At 43.1% G+C, this 22,247-nt stretch overlaps 1 protein-coding gene across 3 annotated transcripts in view; it reads right to left on the bottom strand.

Annotated features, from left to right (window-relative positions):
- The window catches only part of DNA2 (DNA replication helicase/nuclease 2), a 59,274-nt gene that overhangs the window by 23,304 nt on the left and 13,723 nt on the right, over window positions 1-22,247 (bottom strand). For all 3 annotated transcript variants that reach the window (XM_031015474.3, XM_055353640.2, XM_055353639.2), the window contains exons 6-9: window positions 12,670-12,889; window positions 8,952-9,069; window positions 7,580-7,742; window positions 5,577-5,771 (exon numbers count right to left, since the gene is read on the bottom strand). In XM_031015474.3, the coding sequence (XP_030871334.1) occupies window positions 5,577-5,771; window positions 7,580-7,742; window positions 8,952-9,069; window positions 12,670-12,889 (696 nt within the window). The remainder of the gene's footprint in view (window positions 1-5,576; window positions 5,772-7,579; window positions 7,743-8,951; window positions 9,070-12,669; window positions 12,890-22,247) is intronic.

The raw sequence follows: 22,247 nt of genomic DNA, 5'->3' as shown, positions 1-22,247 counted from the left end.
CACGCCTGTAATCCCAACACTCCAGGAGGCCGAGGCGAGTGGATTACCTGAGGTCAGAAGTTCAAGACCAGCCTGGCCAACATGGTGAAACCCCATCTCTACTAAAAAAAAAAAAAAAACAACAACAACAAAAAACAAAAAAAAACAAAAAATTAGCCAGGTGTGGTGGTGCTCGCCCGTAATCCCAGCTACTCAGGAGGCTGAGGCAGGAGAATCACTTGAACCCGGGAGGTGAAAGTTGCAGTGAGCCAAGATCTCATCATTGCTCAACAACCTGGGCAACAAGAGCAAAACTACCTCTCAAAACAAAAACAAAAACAAAACAAAACAGACTAATATTGAGCCTGTCATTTTTACATTTTCCACAATCTACTGTAAAATGTTAGAAATGTTGAGTAAACATTCTATTAGTTTCTGGGGTTTTTTGAGACACCCTCCGACCCCCACCCCGTTCAAGTGATTCTCATGCCTCAGTCTCCTGAGTAGCTAGGATTACAGGCAGACACCACCACGCCAAGCTAATTTTTTATATTTTTAGTAGAGACAGGGTTTCACCATGTTGGCCAGGCTGGATTCGAACCGCTGGACTAAAGTGACCCACTGGCCTCAGCCTCCCAAAGTGCTGGGATTACAGGCCTGAGGCACCATGCTCGGCCCTCTACTAGTTTTAAATGAATTGCTCAACAACAGTCTTGTAAGAAAGTGCTAGGGATCGCCCCACCCTTGTTGCACCCACAGGCTGGGATCTCCAAAAATGGTGTTTTATTGGCACTTTGATCCCTGAAGGGTAGATACCCCCACTTCTTGGGCTGATACATATAACACCATTAAAGAAAACGAACCATAATAACCTGCTCCCAAATGCAATATAAAAAAAATTATAGCCAGGCACGGTGGCTCACACCTGTAACCCTAGCATTTTCGGAAGCTGAGGCAGGCAGATCATCTGAGGTCAGGAGTTCGAGACCAGTCTGACCAACATGGAGAAACCCTGTCTCTACTAAAAATACAAAATTAGCCGGGCATGGTGGCACATGCCTGTCATCCCAGCTACTCGGGAGGCAGAGGCAGGAGAATCGCTTGAACCTGGGAGGCGGAGGTTGCAGTGAGCCAAAATCACGCCATTGCACTCCAGCCTGGGCAACAAGAGTGAAACTCCGTCTCAAAAAAAAAAACAAAAAAAAAAACCATTTAAAATCTCTCTGGCAGCACTACCAAATAACATGCAATCTCAGAAGCTTATTAGTATTTACATATGTATGACAGATTCGCTACATATATGCAGTCTAACTACAATTAAATAAACTTTCTCCACAGCAATGTTATCTTGTGTTAAAGTCTAATGTTAGGGAAGAAAATGATCCAATTATTTCTGAAGTCATGTTATTAATATTCATTCTGGGCCGGGCGCCGTGGCTCATGCCTGTAATCCCAGCAATTTGGGAGGCTGAGGTGGGCAGATGACCTGAGGTCAGGAGTTCAAGACCAGCCTGACCAAAATGGAGAAACCCCATCTCTACTAAAAATACAAAATTAGCCAGGCATGGTGGCAAGCACCTGTAATCCCAAATATTCAGGAGGCTGAGGCAGGAGAATCACTTGAACCCGGGAGGTGGAGGTTGCAGTGAGCTGAGATCATGCCATTGCACTCCAGCCTGGGCAACAGAGCAAGAATCTGTCCAAAAAAAAAAAAATAAATTCATTCTGGAATGAAAAAAATGAAACTAAAACAAGTTACGTTTTACATAAAAAAACATTTGAGGCCAAGTGTAGTGGCTCACACCTGTAATCTCAGCACTTTGGGAGGCTGAGGTGGGCGGATCATGTGAGGTTGAGAGTTCAAGACCAGCCTGACCAACATGGAGAAACCCCATCCCTACTAAAAATACAAAATTAGCCGGGTGTGGTGGTGCATGCCTGTAATCCCAGCTACTCGGGAGGCTGAGGCAGGAGAATCGCTTGAACCTCGGAGGCAGAGGTTGTGGTGAGCCAAGATTGCAACATTACTCTCCAGCCTGGGGAACATGAGCAAAACTCCATCTCAAAAAAAGAAAAAAAAATTTTTGAGGCCGGGTGCAGGGGCTAACGCTTGTAATCCCAGCACTCTGGGAGGCCAAGGCAGCTGGATCACCACGAGGTCAGGAGATCAAGACCATCCTGGCTAACACGGTGAAACCCCATTTCTACTAAAAATACAAAAAAATAGCCAGGTGCTGTGGCTCACACCTGTAATCCCAGCACTTTGGGAGGCCGAGGCGTGTGGATCATCTGAGGTTGGGAGTTCAAGACCAGCCTGACCAACATGGAGAAACCCCGTCTCTACTAAAAGTACAAAATTAGCCTGGCGTGGTGGCCCATGCCTGTAATCCCAGTTTACTCGGGAGGCTGAGGCAGGAGAATCGCTTGAATTCAGGAAGAGGAGGTTTCAGTGAGCCAAGATTGTGCCATTGCACTCCAGCCTGAGCAACAAGAGCGAAATTCCGTCTCAAAAAAAAAAAAAAAAATCAGCTGAGCATGGTGGTACGCACCTGTAGTCCCAGCTACTCGGGAGGCTGAGGCAGGAGAATCACTTGAACCCGGGAGGCAGAGGTTGCATGAGCTGAGATCGTGCCACTGCACTCCAGCCTGGGCGACTGAGCAAGATTCCATCTCAAAAAAAAAAAAAAATTTTGGCTGGGTGCAGTGGCTCACACCTATAATCCCAGCATTTTGGGAGGCTGAGGTGGGTGGACTGCTTGAGGCCAGGAGTTCCAGACTAGCCTGGCCAACATGGCAAAACCCCGTCTCTACTGAAAATACAAAAATTAGCTGGGTGTGGTGGCACGTGCCTGTAAACCCAGCTTCTTGGGAGGCTGAGGCATGAGAATTACTGGAACCCAGGAGGCAGAGGTTGCAGTGGGTCAAGACACTCCAGACTGGGTAACAGAGTAAGACTTTTTTATTTTTTATTTTTATTTTTTTTTTTTGAGACGGAGTCTCTCTGTTGACTAGGCTGGAGTACAGTGGCACAATCTTGGCTCACTGTAAGCTCTGCCTCCCGGGTTCATGGAATTCTCCTGCCTCAGCCTTGGGAGTAGCTGGGGCTACAGGCACCCGCCACCATGCCCGGCTAATATTTTGTATTTTTAGTAGAGATGCGGTTTCATTGTGTTAGCCAGCATGGTCTCAATATCCTGACCTCGTGATCCACCCCCCTTGGCCTCCCAAAGTGCTGGGATTACAGGCGTGAGCCACCTTGCCCAGCCCAGAGCAAGACTTTGTCTAAAAAATAAAAGTTTCACATACTACAAAAGGCCTGAGATTAAAAAAATGAAAGCAATTAAATTTTACATAAATTTTACATATGTATAGTATACTCACTACACATACGCAGTCTATCCACAATTACATAAACTTTCTCCACTGCAGTGTTTCCTTGTGTTAAAGTCTAATATTAGGGAAATAATAATCCAATTATTTCTAAAGTCATATCATTAATACTCCTTCTGCAAAGAAAAAATGAAGCTAAAGCAATGAAATTTTACATAAAGAAAAATACTACGCAAAGATAAATTCTAGGCCAGGCATAGTGGCTTATACCTATAATCTCAACACTTTGGGAGGCCAAAGTGGGAGGATCACTTGAGCTCAGGAATTTAAGACTATGCTGGGCAACACAGCAAGACCCTGTTTCTATAATCACGTAAAATAAAATAAAACAAAAAAATTAGCCATGGCACAGTGGCTCGCAGCTGTAATACCAGCACTTTGGGTGGTCAAGATGGGAGGATCACTTGAGGCCAGGAGTTCAAGACCAGCCTGGGCCATATAGCAAGACCCCATCTCTAAAAAAAAAAAAAGTTAGCCAAGTTTGGTGGCGCACACCTATGGTCCTAGCTACTCAGGAGGTTGAGGCAGGAGGACTGTGAACTTTATCCCAGAAGTTCGAGGCTACAGTGAGCCATGATTGCACCACTATACTCCAGTCAGGGCAGCAGAGTGTGACCCTGTCTCTTAAAAAAAAAGAAAAATTCTAACTTTACAGGGACATATTACTATTATTTTTTTAAATGAATCCCACAAGGACTATGAAATGGACCTTTAGAAAATTTGCATCTGTATCAAAAGTTACTGAAAATATAAACATTTAAAATAGGAGTATTTAGACCAGGCAAGGTGGCTCACGCCTGTAATCCCATCACTTTGGGAGGCTGAGGTGAGTGGATCACTAAGTCAGGAGTTCAAGACCAGCCTGGCCGAGATGGTGAAACCCTTTCTCTACTAAAACTACAAAAATTAGCTGGGTGCAGTGGCAGGCGCCTGTAATCCCAGCTACTTGAAGGCTGAGGCAGGAGAATAGCTTGAATCCAGACAGCAGAGGTTGCAGTGAGCTGACATCATGCCACTGCACTCCAGCATGGGTGACAGAGAGAGATTCCATCTCAAAAAAAAAAAAAAAGCGAGTATTTAAAAAATCAAGTAAATACCACATTAATTTGCATTATACCAATATATACAATATATAACAATTCACTTTAAGATATACTCAAGTTTGTAATGTTATCACCGATGAAAAAGTATATACTGAAAACTTTTAACAGGATTTAAAATAATTTTTTTTTTTTTGAGTCAAGGTCTGGCTCTATCGCCCAGGCTGGAGTGCAGTGGTGCGATCTCAGCTCACTGCAACCTTCACCTCTGGCTCAAGCCATCCTCCCACCTCATCCTGGGACTACAGGCATGCACGACCACACCTAGGTAATTTTTGTATTTTTTGTAGAGACAGGGTTTTGCCATGTTGCCCAGGCGGGTCTCAAACTGGTGAGCTCAAGTGATCCACCTGCTTCAGCATCCCAAAGTGCTGGGATTACAGGCATGACACGACGCCCTGACAAAAGTAATTTTTTTTTTTTTTTTGAGACAGAGTCTCACTCTGTCACCCAGGTTGAAGTGCAGTGGTGCGATGTTGGCTTACTGTAACCTCCACCTCCCGGGTTCCAGCAATTCTCCTGCCTCAGTCTCCTGAGTAGCTGGGATTAAAGGCACCTGCCACCACGCCCGGCTAATTTTTTGTTTTTGTTTTTTTGCGACAGTTTTGCTCTTGTTGCCCAGGCTGGAGTGCAATGGCAGGATCTTGGTTGACTGCAGCCTCCGCCTCCCAGTTTCAAGCGATTCTCCTGCCTCAGTCTCCCAAGTAGCTGGGATTACAGGCACCCGCCACCACGCCTGGCTAATTTTTGTATTTTTAGTAAAGACGGGGTTTTGCCATGTTGGCCAGGCTGGTCTCAAACTCTTGACCTCAGGTGATCCACCCACCTCGGCCTCCCAAAGAAAAGTAATTTTTAAAACAAGATTTCTTGAGGTATATTTAGTCTACTGAAACTATATTACTAACTAGCAATGATTGCAGCACATAGGATACACAGGAATGGTGCTCTTCTTAGAAACAACTGAGAGCCATCTGCAGTTGTCATGAATAAATGAAATCACGTTATCTATAACATGCTTCATAACCTGCATTTGTCATAAATTCCAAATGCCACCTCACTCACTAATCCAAACTACTGAAATCTTACTGTACTAAATGGACCACTTACATTTCCGAAGCAGCCATTAGCCAGATATTTTGGTGATTCTTTTTATTATCCTTCGATTGTGACTCCAAGGTTAACATTAGACACCAAAGGCTGAAATATTCTAAGTGTGTTTGCTTCAGATGCTGGGTTTCTTCTTCTATTTTGGGCAGCATCACAATTGGGACTGAACTACCATCCATCTGTTGTTCAACTGCTCTAAATATAAAGTTCCAAGTTAGAGATGCTTATAAACCATTTCCCTGGCTGGGTACGAAGTGAGATAATTCCAAAATAAGAACACATATATGATCATCATCATAACTCATAACCACAGCCCCTAATGTTCCTTAAAAGTCATTTAAACATAAGCCATATGGCTTTTTATAAAACCAAATGTGTGAGAAACTCAATACTGCATTATTTTGCCTTCAGCGACTATCCCCCAAACAACTCAGGTTGGGTAAACCCTAATCTTCATTCCCATATGCAACAAGTTTTGGCTTTTAATACAACTTCATTTCTCAAAAATCACAGTATTTGTACACCCAGCTCAGTGACGTAAGTACACATAAAAACACGGAGAATCATTTGGATTTTGCTTAATACCAGATTAAAATATTTTCTATAGAAACAAACATGCTATAGGACAGCATACAAAACACTGACGATAAACGTAAGATTTCAAAGAAATATGCCCAGACTTCCTACGGTTCACAGTCCTCTACCATTAAGAGATCCCTTGAAAAAATACCTTAAAGAGTATTTATGTGAGGCCAAGTGCAGAGGCTCACGCCTATAATTCTAGCATTTTGGGAGGCCAAGGCGGGCGGATTGACTGAGCTCAGGAGTTCGAGACCAGCCTGGGCAACACACGGTGAAACCCCGTCTCTACTAAAATACAAAAACTTAGCCAGGTGTGGTGGCGGATGCCTGTAGTCCCAGCGACTCGAGAGGCTGAGGCAGGAGAATTGCTTGAACCCAGGAGGTGGAGGTTGCAGTGAGCCAAGATTGCACCACTGCACTCCAGCCCAGGCAACAGAGCAAGACTCTGTCTCAAAAAAAAAGAAAAAAAGTATTTCAGCATAGTGCAGTGGCTCAAGCCTATAATCCCAGCACTTTGGGAGGCCAAGACAGGCAGATCACTTGAGGTCAGGAGTTCAAGACCAGCCTGGCCAACATGGTGAAACCCTATCTGTATTAAAAACACAAAAAATTGCTGGGCGCAGTGGCTCATGCCTGTAATCCCAGCACTTTGGGAGGCAGAGGTGGGTGGATCACGAGGTGAAGAGATCGAGACCATCCTGGCCAACATGGTGAAACCCTGTCTCTACTAAAAATATAAAAATTAGCTGGGTGCGGTGGCGAGCGCCTGTAATCCCAGCTATTCGGGAAGCTGAGGCAGGAGAATCACTTGAACTAGGGAGGCGGAGGTTGCAGTGAACCGAGATCATGCCACCGCACTCCAGCCCTAGTGACAGAGTGAGACTGTCTCAAAAAAATAAATAAATAAAATACAAATAAATAAATAAAAATACAAAAAATTAGCTGGGCGCGGTGGCTCACGCCTGTAATCCCAGCACTTCGGGAGACTGAGATGGTCAGATCACCTGAGTTCGGGAGTTGGAGACCAGCCTGACCAACACGGTGAAACCTCTTCTCTACTAAAAATACAAAATTAGCCGGGAATGGTAGCACATGGCTGTAATCCCAGCTACTTGGGAGGCTGAGGCAGGAGAATCGCTTGAACCCAAGAGGCAGAGGTTGTGGTGAGCCGAGATTGCACCACTGCACTCCAGCCCGGGCCACAAGAGCAAAAAGTCCGTCTCAAAAAAAAAAAAGAAAGAAAGAAAGAAAGTACTGTGTTTTTTTTTCTATTATCTTAATTTTAGAAATAATACGAAGGAAAATATAAAGGAAAAATAACTAAAATGATGTTATCAATGCTGGTCTGGCCACCAATGTTAAACGTATTTAGTTGAGTTCATACTCAACTAGAAATAATGCCTTTGGTAGACAATATTTACCTGCTATAAAGAGCACAATTGCCAATTTGTGAACAATATTTACAAGTTTTCTCTTCCTCAATTATTTGTGGCAAAGAAGCAAGCTGTGTCTTCTGTCTAGTAGCAGATTTGCTAATACGGTGAAACAATGAGAATGCCATCTGGTTTCTTAGCTTTAATAATTCTATGAAAAAAAAGATGAATGTCTTTTTAAGAGTTAAAGTTTATCATGTCTTTTTCACTACATATGTAAAACTTTCAGATTTAAAAACATTTTAGGGCTGGGCACAATGGCTTACGCCTGTAATCCCAACACTTGGGGAGGCCGAGGTGGGCGGATCACCTGAGGTCAGGGGTTCAAGACTAGCCTAACCAACACGGTGAAAGCCCGTCTCTACTAAAAATACATAATTAGCTGGGATTGGTGGCGCATGACTGTATTACAGCTAATCAGGAGGCTGAGGCAGAAGAATCACCTGAACCTGGGAGGCAGAGATTGCAGGGAGCTGAGATCGCATCATTGCACTCCAGCCTGGGTAACAAGAGCGAAACTCGGTCTCAAAAAAATAAATAAATAAATAAATAAATAAAATAAAAATAAAAACATTTTAAAAAGGAGAAAACAGTATTCATATTTCCCACTATACTAGAATAACAACATTTTGGTATTCATATTTCCCACTATACTAGAATAACAACATTTTGGTACATTTCCTTTAAGTTTCTGTTCACTTGATAAATTCTTTAAACTATATATTTCATAACTAGTAAGCATTGTGAAGTTGTTATTAGCTGAATACTGAGGATAAATACAGCTATCTAGAATATCTTTAATATAAAATAGAAAGTATGAAATAAAGTTTTGCATAATAAAATTTTAAAAGATTAATAATGTTTTCAACTATAGAGTATATTATTAAAATTCTTTTAAAAAAAACCACAATTGGCCAGGTACAGTGGCTCATGCCTGTAATCCCAGCATTTTCAGAGACCAAGGCGGGCAGATCACTTGAGGCCCAGAGTTCAAGACCAGCCTGGCCAACATGGCGAAACCCCATCTCTACTAAAAGTAAAACTAGCCAGGCATGGTGGCACATGCCTGTAATCCTAGCTACTCAGGAGACTGAGGCAGGAGAATCGATTCAACCCAGAAGGTGGAGGTTGCAATGAACCAAGATTGTGCCACTTCACTCCAGCCTGGGCAACAGAGTGAGACTCTATCTGAAAAAACGAAAACAAAAACACACACATACAAAACAACAACAAAAAAACCCCACAGCTACAAATTATAACCTAATAAGTGCTGTGAGTAGATTGTCAGGTATAAATATGTATCACCAGAAGCTGAAGTGGGGGTGGGCAAAGAAGTAAAACTAAAAAAAAACGGCTCAACCTCTTTTATCTAGATGGTTGGCAGGCACAGTGTACATCTGACCAGTCTTGAGGTAGAGAAGCAAGCCAGCCTCTGGATCAGCTCTTCTCTCTTGGCTTAGTAGAGTGTACAGAACAACCTGTGCAAACATTGACATTTGCTCAAACAAAACTATAACTTCTTGTATTTCCCTACATTGTCTTGCAACCAACACATAATTTTAAACTCAAAAGATCAATAAAGTTATTTGTATTTAATAAGTAACATGAGCCAAATTGGTAAACATAACACAACAAATTTGATGTCAAACATTTAATCTAGGCCAGGCATGGTGGCTCAGGCCTGCAATCCCAACACTTTGGGAGGCCAAGGCAGGCAGATCGCTTGAGCCCAGGAGTTTGAGACCAGCCTGGGCAATATAGTGAGACCAAGTGATAGTCATTATGTTAAGCAAAAAAAGCCAGACACAGAAAACTTTGTATGTTCTCACTTACTTGTGGGAGCAAAAAATTAAAACAATTGAATTCATGGAGACAGATAGTAGAAGGTTGGTTACCAGAGGCTGGGAACAATAGTGAGGGTGGTGGGGGGGAGAAGTGGGGATGGTTAATGGGTATCAAGAAAAAAAAAAAAGAGTAATGAATAAGACAGTATTTGCTAGCACAACAAAGTGACTATAGTCAAAAATAATTTAACTGTGCATTTTAAAATCACTAAAGGAGTATAACTGGGTTATTTGTAACACAAATAATAAATGTTTGAGGGGATGGATACCGCATTTACTATGTTATGATTATTACGTATCGCATGCCTATGTTAAAATATCTCATGTAATCCATGAACGTATACACCTACTAAGTACCCACAAAAATTTAAAAGCATAAAAACAAAAACATAGTGAGATCCCCATTTCTACAAAAAGAGATGTATGTAAAAAAATTTAAAAATTACCCGGGCACGGCTGGGCATGGTGGCTCATGACTATACTCCCAGCACTTTGGAAGGCCAAAGTGGGCAGATTACTTGAGGTCAGGAGTTCGAGACCAGCCTGGCCAACATAGTGAAACCCTGTCTCTACTAAAAATACAAAAATTAGCCGGGTGTGATGGCACATGCTTGTAATCCAGCTACTTGAGAGGCTAAGGCAGGAGAACTGCTTGAACCCGGGAGGTGGAGGTTGCACTGAGTCGAAATCGTGCCACTGGACTCCAGCCTGGGGGACAGAAGGAGACTTCACCTCAAAAAAAAAAAAAAATTAGCCAGGCATGGTGATGTGCATCCATAGTCCCAGCTACTCAGGAGGCTGAGATGGGAGGATTGATTGACCCTGGGAAGTAAAGGCTGCAGTGAGCCAAGACCATGCCACTACATTCCAGCCCAGGTAACAGAGGGAGACTGTCTTAAAATTAAAAAAAAAAAAAAAGGCCGGGCGCAGTGGCTCACGCCTGTAATCCCAGCACTTTGGGAGGCCGAGGCGGGCGGATCATGAGGTCAGGAGATGGAGACCATCCTGGCTAATAAGGTGAAACCCCATCTCTACTAAAAATACAAAAAAATTAGCCAGGCGTGGTGGTGGGCGCCTGTAGTCCCAGCTACTCGGGAGGCTGAGGCAGGAGAATGGCATGAACCCAGGAGGCAGAGCTTGCAGTGAGCCGAGATCGTGCCACTGCACTCTAGCCTGGGTGACAGTGAGACTCTGTCTCAAAAAAAAAAAAAAAAAATTTAATTTACACAAAACAAACATAGTTCATGCTTCTCAGTTTTACTTAGATAACCAAGAATTCTATACAGAATTTTCTTAGAAAGCAAATATTTAGATATCCAATAAATTGAAGAAGGAAATTAATCAAACTATGATTTACATTTTGAAGTTAACAGTCTGTAGAGACTATTTTCTCCATTTAAAATAAATGAACCAAAACAAAAATGATTATCATTTACATGATAGCTACTGTGACAAATAATACTAACTCTACAGTTTGTTTCTCCAGAGCATGAAATGTCATTAACCACCTTAGGTTTCCTGAAATTCTTCAGAGAAACCATCTAAGACAAGTTAAAAATAGTCCTTTTAGCTCATGTAACAGCTTTAGCTGTAAGTCAATATAGCAAGACCCCATCTAAAAAAAACTTTCTTAAACCTTTTATTATCAAAATTAAAAAGCCAAATCTTTTAAGTAGGGAAACATTTTTTTCCTCATACCCAACATAATAATAAACTACCATAATTAATTTTTCAATGTCTTGTCTCGTGCATAATATGCAATATAAATTCCAACTTTTTTTAAGCCTTGTTCTAGCAAATTTCCTCATTTTTTTCAATACAAGAATTACTACTTTATTCTTAAAATTTTCTTGCACTTCTTGCAAAAATAAAATCTCCGATTGAACAAAATTAAATACAGTAATATTCTTTGCCTTGAAGCAACGGTGAATTAGAGCAACAATCTCAATGGAAAAAGATCTTGGAATCTAGATCACTTAAGATATTGAAATGCTTTTATTTATTTATTTATTTTTGAGATGGAGTCTGGCTCTGTTACCCCAGCTGGGGTGCAGTGGCGCGATCTCAGCTCACTACAACCTCTGCCTCCCTGGTTTGAGCAATTCTCAGCCTCCCGAGTAGCTGGGACTACAGGCATGTGCCACCACACCGTGTGTTTGTGTGTGTGTGCGCGCGCGTGCGTGTGTGCGTGCGTGCGTGCGTGTGTGTAGTTGTTGGCCAGGCTGGTCCCAAACTCCCGACCTCAAGTGATCCACCCACCTTGGCCTCCCAAAGTGCTGGGATGACAGGCGTGAGCCACTGTGCTGGCCTGAAATGCTTTTATATTTATCTCCTGTTTAGCATCATAAAGTGATTTCATTGAAACTTGTGATTTTAAAAATCAATAATTTTCAGTCTCATATACACAAAACACATTCCTTCTGACCTTTGACTTCAAAAACAAGCCTTTCTTCTACTGGCATAATTTTCCTTCCTCCAGAGGGTTATAATTTAGCCAAGTATTTAAGTTTGTAATTTCAGTTATTTCTGTATTATCAAAGTAAGAAGTTCAAGTCTTTAAAAAGGGGAAACATTTTTTCTTCCACTTCCAACATCTACAGAAAACCTAATAATAGGTGAAACAAAGTCACCCTACTTTTCATCCCCAAATGTAAAGCTCTTGTGAAAACCTTCAATATTTCGTACACAATTAATAGCAAAAGGCTGGGTGCAAGTGGCTCACACCTGTAATTCCAGCACTTTGGGAGGCCAAGGTGGGAGTATCAGGTGAGGTCGCGAGTTCGAGACCAGGCTGGGCAACATGGCAAAACTCAATTTCTACAAAAAATACAAAAATTAGTCAGGCATAAGGCCAGGCTCAGTGGCTCATGCCTGTAATCCCAGCACTTTGGGAGGCTGAGGAAAGCAGATCACGAGGTCAGACCAGCCTGGCCAACATAGTGAAACCTGTCTCTACTAAAAATACAAAAAATTAGCTGGGCATGATGGTGAGGGCCTGTAATCCCAGCTACTCAGGAGGCTGAGGCAGGAGAATCGCTTGAACCCGGGAGGGAGAGGTTACAATGAGCTGAGATCACACCATTGCACTCCAGCCTGGCGTGAACCCGGGAGGCGGAGCTTTCAGTAAGCCAAGACCACGCCACTGCTCTCCAGCCTGGGCGACAGAACAAGACTCTGTCTCAAAAAAAAAAAAAAAAAGTACAAAACAGACAATTTTCTTATTAACATTTATACCTGACTACGGTGTTCAATAGAATTTGATTCTTTGCCAGTTTTAAGTTCCAGCGGCATTATCTTGTATTTTGTTTTATACCCTCGATGTATTTTCACACCAACTGTAACATCTATTTTGCCTTTCAATCCAAACCTAGGGGACCAAATGCTTTCTTCAATATCCATTGGTTTCACGACTTCAATGTTACATGTTGAATTATCCTTACTATTATCACTTGGCCTGAAAAAAAAAAAAAAAGCACAAAAACACTTAATTAGAACACTTAGCTCATTTCACATCTGCTGGCTCTGACTGCCTATTACACACAGAGAATGTGGGGAGAGGAAAGAGTCTACCTACCTTTACAGCAGTGATTTTCAAACTGTGGTCCCTGGACCAGTAGCATCAGCATCACCTGAGAACTTGCTATAAAAGTAAATCCTCAAGACCCACTCCAAACCTACTCAAACAGAAACTCTAGGGGTGAGGCCTAGCAATCTGTTTAACCAACCCTCCACAATTCTGATGCATGCTCAAGTTTAAGAACCACTGTTCTACGGGCTCTGCTCATGGAATTTAGTCTTTCTCGGTATTTATCATCTGTTCCTTTCAGTCATTCCTACTATAATCTTCTTAACTCAGGCCCTTATTTTCTCAGGCCTAGATTACAACAGTTTTGCTACTTAAATTGCTAGAGCCACAATTCCAATCTGAGTATTTTGATATACAATTATTACGCAAATTAGTATGTAATGGCTTGCATCTGGTTGCACTCTAAGCAATGAGAGATGTATTCCTTCACATAACACTAGATTACACTGATTAAGAATGAGCTGTCTGCTGGGCCTAGTGGCTCATGCTAAGGCAAGCAGATCACTTGAGTTCAGGAGTTCAAGACCAGCCTGGCCAACATGGCGAAACCCTGTCTCGATTAAAAAAATACAAGAATTAGCCAGGAAGGGTGGCACATGCCTGTAATCCCAGCTACCCAAAGGCTAAGGCAGGAGAATTGCTTGAACCCAGGAGGCGGAGGTTGCAGTGAGCCAAGATCGTGCCACTGCACTACAACCTGAGTGACAGAACAAGACTCAGTCTCAAAAAAAAAAAAAAAAAAAAAAAAAGAAGAGCTATCTCCATCATCTATGAAGTCTGGGGCTCATTCACCCAACACTTCATTCACACATCCCCAGGTGACAATCTTCAAAGGAGCTCATGGTCACTTCCAAGTGTTCCATTTTCTTTACTTAATAACTAAATGAAACCATGTCCCCCACTATCAATATTTAAAGTAAGTACTCAATTTTTTTTTATTATAAAAGAGGTTCTGACTTTAATCTCTTAATTGGTAAATAACCCATGAGCACAGAAAGGAGAAAAAAAGGGAACATATAAATGTTGAAGGAATGAGAAGAGGTGGAAATAACTTACAAACCTCCTCTCTTATCTAAGATTTACTCATTTTCAGAGCAGTTACAGTTATTCTGCAGAAAGATAAGAGTTACCTCTTATTAATCCTATCTACTGGGAAAATATTTTACATTTTTAGATTCAAAGCCAGCCACATAAAATACTAAATCTAGTGGAAATCTTACATGAAAAAGATGACTTTTCTAGTAATAAAACATTTCCTATCAAAATGAAGATTTTTAAAAATAGAATAATTCTAGTTGTTAGAATACATTATTTAGTTGATTTTTGTTTAGTTCATATTATTATGGTCAACCCCTATCTCTTTTTTTGGACAGCTATTTCTTCCTTTTTTTTTTAATAGAGACAGGCTTTTGCCATGTTGTCCTGGCTGGTCTCAAATTCCTGACCTCAAGTGATCCACCTGCTTTGGCCTCCCAGAGTGCTGGATTACAGGAGTGAGCCACCACACCTGGCCATGGACAGCAATTTTTTTAACAAATGAGAATATTTTCCAAGAAAAAAAAATGCTGTCTTAAATAATTTTTTATAAAAAAAAAAACTATTCCAAGATGCTTCAAATATAATCTCATGGAAGATATGTATCTTTCCAGAATAGTTGAAGAAGACAGTAGTGAAATTCAGAGAAGCCATAATTTACCTAAAATTTCTTTTTCTTTCTTTCTTAGTGAGACAGGGTCTCTCTCTGCTGCCCAGGGTAGAGTGCAGTGGCATGAACACGGCTCACTGCAGCCTTGACCTCCTGGGCTCAAGCAGTCCTTCTGTTTCAGCCTCCCAAGTAGCTGGGATGAGAGGTGTGCACCACCACACCCCACTAATTATTTTCAAATTTGCAGAGACAGAGTCTACAAAAGGCGGGGCAACATGGTGAACTCAACCAATCCTCTTGTCTTGATCTCCCAAAGTGCTGGAATTACAAGCAAGATCCACTGCACTGGGTCTGAAATTTCTTAAATATTTATATTCTCTCACCAACTGTTACTTGTTCACGGTGTGTATTCAGATATGCTTTTATTAAATTAGGCAAAACTTATTATTTATGAAATGTCACATGTATACCTAATAGAATACAGGTTAAAAAAAACTTTTAAAGTTGTTATTAAAATTCAATGCCCTGGAAAAAGAAGCAATGTGGCTTTATTATTATTATTATTCTGAGACAGAGTCTCACTCTGTCACCCAGGCTGGAATGCAGTAGCACGAACACAGTTTACTGCAGCTTCGACCTCCTGGGCTCAAGAGATCCTCCTGCCTCAGCCTTTCAAGTAGCTGAAACTACAGGCATCTGCCATTACGCCCAGCTATTTTTTTTTTTTTTTTTTTTTTTTTTTTTTTTGTAGAGACAAGTTCTCACCATGTTTCCCAGGCTGATCTCAAACTCCTGGTCTCAAGCAATCCTCCTGCTTTCGCCTCCCAAAGTGCTGGGATTACAGTTATGAGCCACCATGCGCGGCCACTATATGTTTATTACCACAATTTTTTTTTTTTTTTGAGATGGAATCTTGCTCTGTCGCAGAGGCTGGAGTATAGTGGTGCAATCTCGGCTCACTGCAACTTCCACCTCCCAGGTTCAAGCAACTCTCCCATCTCAGGCTCCCGAGTAGCTGGGACTACAAGAGTGCACCACCACGCCTGGCTAATTTTTATATTTTTTAGTAGAGATAGGGTTTCACCATGTTGGCCAGGCTTGTCTCTAACTCCTGACCTCAGGTGATCCATCCATCTCAGCCTCCCAAAGTGCTGGGATTACAGGCGTGAGCCACCACACCCAGCCACCACAATTTTTTTAAATGGCAACAAAAATTAATTTCTAAGTACTACTTTAGCTATATATAGTCTACAAAATTTGGTATGTAACCAACTTTTCTAAATGTGTTAATTTCCTTTATGACTGACCTTTTAAAACATTTATCAACATTTCCTTAGTCTACAAACCATGAGAATTTTAGATATCCTTTTGTTATCAAGTTCTAACTTTGTTACAGTACAGCTGCAGAATATCATTTCTAAGATACTGATCCTTTAAAATTTATTGGTGTTTCCCTTATGGCATAATGCATAATCTATTTCAGTAAAAGTTCTGTGTGACTTGAAAAATTATATATACAGTCATCCATTGTATAACAATGATTTCATCAACCTAGGATAGTGGTCCCATAAGATTATAATGGAACTAAAAAATTCCATTGCCTAGTGACATCTAGCTATTGTGGTAATACAACACACTACCTTTTCTATATTTCAATATGTTTAGATAGACAAATACTTACCGTTGTTACAATTGCCTACAGTATTCAGTACAGTAACATGTAGTACAAGTGTGTAGCCTAGAGGCAACGGGCTATACCATATGGCCTAGGTGTGTAGTAGGCGCTCTACCATCTAGGTTTGCAAAAGTACACTCTGATGTTCACACAATGATGACATTGCCTAACACCACATTTCTCAAAACATATCCCCATCATTAAGCTAGTATGAGTGCATTGTATATAAAATGTATATAATTTTGTGTTTTGACAAAAAAATGTGGGATCTGATTTCAAAGATTCCTTGCAGGTCAAAGATGAGTCTGAATTCCACACTCTTTCCTTAGCATCTGTGATGCCCTTCTTCCAGGCTGCAAATCCCTTGCTGACCTATCCTAAGCCTTCTTCAACAGATTCTATTATCTCCTTCTGTGCCTTATATGCTATTAACTGCCAGGGTTCCATGCTGCTTTTGTCACCTACATTTTCTCCACCAGCAAACCTCTTCACTTTTATTATTTTCATCTACCACCAATACACTGAGTTCCTGAGGGCTTTAGTTATCCCTGTAACAACAGTACCTGGTATAATCCTTGGCACACATATAGCATTGAATAAATGTTTGCAGAATTTATTAACCCAGGATTCTGAGAATCATGCTTATCACTGTAAAAACAATGGGTTAATTTTAACCAAAAAAAAAAAACACATTTGGGTTAAGACTCCACCAAAGGAAAACAAACAAGCAAACATGCAGACAGGATGCTAAAACAATTAACAAAAAGAAAAGCTTATGTCCAAAAAAACAACAAAAATAGATATCTACCGTAATTTAAAATGTCAAGCAGCTGGGCGCAGTGGCTCACACCTGTAATCCCAGCACTTTGGGAGGGTGAGGTGGGTGGATCGCCTAAGGTCAGAAGTTCGAGACCAGCCTGGTCAGCATGGTGAAACTACGTCTCTACTAAAAATGCAAAAATTAGCCAGGCATGGTGGCAGGCGCCTGTAATCCCAGCTACTCGGGAGGCTGAGGCAGGAGAATTGCTTGAACCTGGGAGGCAGAGGTTGCAGTGAGCCAAGATTGTGCCACTGCACTCTAGCCTGGGTGACAGAGCAAGATTCCATCTCAAAAAAAAAAAAATACTAATTTTATCTTCAACTAATTATTTATCCTCATTTACTCTCCTTCCTCCTCCCTCCTTCTTTCCCCCTCCTTCCTCCTTTATTTCTTTTTGTCATTTACATTTGCTTGAAATTTATTATTATTTTTTTTGAGATGGAGCCTTGCTCTGTCACCTAGTCTGACGGGGTTTCACCATCTTGGCCAGGCTGGTCTCAAACTCCTGACGTCATGATCTGCCCACCTCAGCCACCCAAAGTGATGGGATTACAGGCATTAGCCATCACGCCAGGCCGATAAAATTAACTTTCTTAGTGTTACAGAACATTCACAGAGACCAGAATATTATAAAGCAAAGCAAGGAACTAGGTGAAGGATGACTACTTGATAAACACAGTTTATCACAGTGAAGCCCAATATCCATCCCCTATGTCAGTCTGTTCCAAAGAAATAACAAAAAATGAAACATTTATAAATTTATTTTTAAAACACAAGAAAAACTAAACAATCTATTCACTCTAGCTTTTTCTTAGTGTAGGGAGCTGGTGGTAAATTTATGACCACTACAGAAATAAAAAATATAAAAAACAAACTCAGCCGGGCGCAGTGGCTCATGCCTGTAATCCCAACACTTTGGGAGGCTGAGGTGGGTGGATCACTTGAGGTCAGGAGTTCGAGACCAGCCTGGCCAACATGGTGAAACCTCGCCTCTACTAAAAATACAAAAATTAGCCAGGCGTGGTGGCTCATGCCTATAGTCCCAGCTACTCAGGAGGCTGTATCACAAGAATCATTTGAATCCAGGAAGCAGAGGTTGCAGTGAGCCAAGATCGCACCACTGTACTCCAGCCTGAGCTCTAACAGCAAGACAAGCCTTTTTTTAAACTACTAAATATTTTTAAAATACATGTGAAAATCCCATTAGAGGGCCAGGCATGGTGGCTCACGCCTGTAACCCTAGCACTTTGGGAGGCCAAGGCAGGAGGATCATTTGAGTCCAGGAGTTCGAGACTAGCCATCCTGGGTAACATGGCAAAACACCATCTCTACAAAAAATACAAAAATTAGCCGGGCAGAGTGGTGTGCACCTGTAGTCCCAGCTACTCAGAAGGCTGAGGTGGAATGACTGTTTGAACTCAGGAGGCAGAGGTTGCAGTGAGCCTAAATCACACCACTGCACTCCAGTCTGGGCAAGAGTGAGACCTTGTCTCAAAAAAGAGAGAAAAAAAAAGTAAATGAGATCAAGGCAAAAACTAGCACACACAAGTTAAGGAGCCTGCTGTAGTTATACAGCTAAATTACAGCCAAACTGGGATTCACATCCAGGCTCATTATATCCTTCGAACCACAGGGAATAGATCCAAAGAACTAACTACTGCAAAGCTTTATGACTCACAAATCTTAAAGCATTTTTTTTTTTTGAGACGGAGTCTCGTTTTGTTGCCCAGGCTACAGTGCAGTGGCACGATCTCGGCTCGCTGTAACCTCTGCCTCCTGGTTCAAGCGATCCTCCTGCCTCAGCCTCCCGAGTAGCTGGGATTACAGGCACCCACCACCACGCCTGGCTAATTTTCGTATTTTTAGTAGAGATGGTGTTCCACCATGTTGGCCAGGCTGGTCTCAAACTCCTGAGCCAGTTGATACAGTGCCTCAACCTCCAAAAGCGCAGGGATTACAGACATGAGCCACCATGCCCGGACCCCCTTAAAGCAAATTTTTTAGATCACAAAATGTTATGAAATATTGAAAATATTGAGAGAACATTGAGAATATTAGTATACATGGAAGTCGTGCCTATTTAAAGAAAAATAAAACTCTGCCAGTTTAAAAAAAAAAAAGGAGCCAGGCGCGGTGGCTCACGCCTGTAATCCTAGCACTTTGGGAGGCCGAGGTGGGTGGATTACGAGGTCAGGAGATCGAGACCATCCTGGCTAACACGGTGAAACCCCGGCTCTACTAAAAATACAAAAAATTAGCCAGGCATGGTGGCAGGCACCTGTAGTCCCAGCTACTCAGGAGGCTGAGGCAGGAGAATGGCGTGAACCCGGGAGGCGGAGGTTGCAGTGAGCCGAGATCGCGCCACTGCACTCCAGCCTGGGCAACAGAGCGAGACTCCATCTCAAAAAAACAAAAATGGAAATCAGATAAAAACCCTCCAAGCTCCCTCTCCCTCTCCCTCTCCCTCTCCCCACGGTCTCCCTCTCCCTCTCTTTCCACGGTCTCCCTCTGATGCCGAGCCGAAGCTGGACAGTACTGCTGCCATCTCAGCTCACTGCAACCTCCCTGCCTCATTCTCCTGCCTCAGCCTGCCGAGTGCCTGCGATTGCAGGCGCGCGCCGCCACGCCTGACTGGTTTTCGTATTTTTTTGGTGGAGACGGGGTTTCGCTGTGTTGGCCAGGCTGGTCTCCAGCTCCTAACCGCGAGTGATCTGCCAGCCTCGGCCTCCCGAGGTGCCGGGATTGCAGACGGAGTCTCGTTCACTCAGTGCTCAATGGTGCCCAGGCTGGAGGGCAGTGGCGTGATCTCGGCTTGCTACAACCTCCACCTCCCAGCCGCCTGCCTTGGCCTCCCAAAGTGCCGAGATTGCAGCGTCTGCCCGGCCACCACCCCGTCTGGGAAGTGAGGAGCTTCTCCGCCTGGCCACCCATCGTCTGGGATGTGAGGAGCCCCTCTGCCTGGCTGCCCAGTCTGGAAAGTGAGGAGCGTCTCTGCCCGGCCGCCACCCCATCTAGGAAGTGAGGAGCGCCTCTTCCCGGCCACCATCACATCTGGGAAGTGAGGAGCGTCTCTGCCCGGCCGCCCATCGTCTGAGATGCGGGGAGCACCTCTGCCCTGCCGCCCCGTCCGGGATGTGAGGAGCGTCTCTGCCCGGCCGCCCCGTCTGAGAAGTGAGGAGACCCTCCACCTGGCAACCGCCCCGTCTGAGAAGTGAGGAGCCCCTCCGCCCGGCAGCCGCCCCGTCTGAGAAGTGAGGAGCCCCTCCGCCCAGCAGCCACCCCGTCTGGGAAGTGAGGAGCGTCTCCGCCCGGCAGCCGCCCCGTCCGGGAGGGAGGTGGGGGGGTCAGCCCCCCGCCCGGCCAGCCGCCCCGTCCGGGAGGTGAGGGGCGCCTCTGCCCGGCCGCCCCTACTGGGAAGTGAGGAGCCCCTCTGCCCGGCCACCATCCCGTCTGGGAGGTGTGCCCAACAGCTCATTGAGAACGGGCCATGATGTCAATGGCGGTTTTGTGGAATAGAAAGGGGGGAAAGGTGGGGAAAAGATTGAGAAATCGGATGGTTGCTGTGTCTGTGTAGAAAGAGGTAGACATGGGAGACTTTTCATTTTGTTCTGTACTAAGAAAAATTCTTCCTGTTGATCTGTGACCTTACCCCCAACCCTGTGCTCTCTGAAACATGTGCTGTGTCCACTCAGGGTTGAATGGATTAAGGGCGGTGCAAGATGTGCTTTGTTAAACAGATGCTTGAAGGCAGCGTGCTCGTTAAGAGTCATCACCACTCCCTAATCTCAAGTACCCAGGGACACAAACACTGCGGAAGGCCGCAGGGTCCTCTGCCTAGGAAAACCAGAGAACTTTGTTCACTTGTTTATCTGCTGACCTTCCCTCCACTATTGTCCTGTGACCCTGCCAAATCCCCCTCTGCGAGAAACACCCAAGAATGATCAACAAAAACTAAAAAAATAAAAAAATAAATTAAAAAAAAAAAAACCCTCCAATGGCTTCCATTCTAATCAGAGCAGCAGCCAAGTCCTGACCAGGATGATAAGGCTCCAGGGGAACTACTGCTGCTCTTCTCCTACTGCACTTTGCTCTAGCCATCACACTAGTTCGCTGAGATACTGCACACACAGCTAGTATGTGTCAGCCACAGGGCTTTTGCCCTGTTTCCCCTACCTAGAACATTCCTCCTACAGACAGCTGTACGGTTCACTACTTCATTTCCTTTAAGCTTCTGCTCAAATGCTACCTTATGAGAAAGGCCTTCCATGAACATTCTATGGAATATCCCTGCCACCACTACCTACCTATTCTCCCTTTCTTCTTATCCTCCTCATTGTTCGGCACTGCATTAATCACAGTCTGGTCCCCTGCTGTTTACTTGTACAGTGGTATAGAAACTCCACAAAGTAGGCAGTTGTATGTTTTGTTTTGTTTTTTGCTACCATGATCCAAGCACCTAAAACATTACTTGGCATATATTAGACACCCAATAAATATTTGCTAAATGAATAACAGAAAAAAACATATTTCCCCTATAAAATTATAACAATGCCACTTTGAGAAAAAAAAAAAAAAACTTGAAAATACACATAATGCCAAACAGCATTAAATGGCTAAACACAGTAAATATATAGCACATCCATATGACAGTCAACACATGACACAGACTATATGCTAGTAACACAGAAAAATACACATGAAAGAATCAAATGAGGCCAGGCACAGTGCCTCATGCCTGTAATCCCAGCAGGTTGGGAGGCCAAGGTGGGAGGATCACTTGAGGTCAGGAGTTCGAGACCAGCCTGGCCAACATGGTGAAACTCCATCTCTAATAAAAATGCAAAAACTAGCCAGGTGTGGTGGCACACACCTGTAATCCCAGCTACTCAGGAGGCTGAGGCCGGAGAATTGCTTGAACCCGGGAGGTGGAGGTTGCAGTGAGCAGAGATCACACCATTGCACTCCAGCCTGGGGGACATAATGAGACTCTGTCTCAAAAAAAAAAAAAAGAATCAAATGATAAAAATTAGGACCCCCAAAATATTTATAAATTGGTTACTTTATAAGAAAATACAGACCAGGCATA

Source organism: Gorilla gorilla, chromosome 8, assembly GCF_029281585.2.
Source record: "Gorilla gorilla gorilla isolate KB3781 chromosome 8, NHGRI_mGorGor1-v2.1_pri, whole genome shotgun sequence".
Lineage (NCBI taxonomy): Eukaryota > Metazoa > Chordata > Mammalia > Primates > Hominidae > Gorilla > Gorilla gorilla.
The sequence above is the reverse complement of the archived record's forward strand: the minus strand, read 5'-3'. Positions and strand labels throughout refer to the sequence as shown.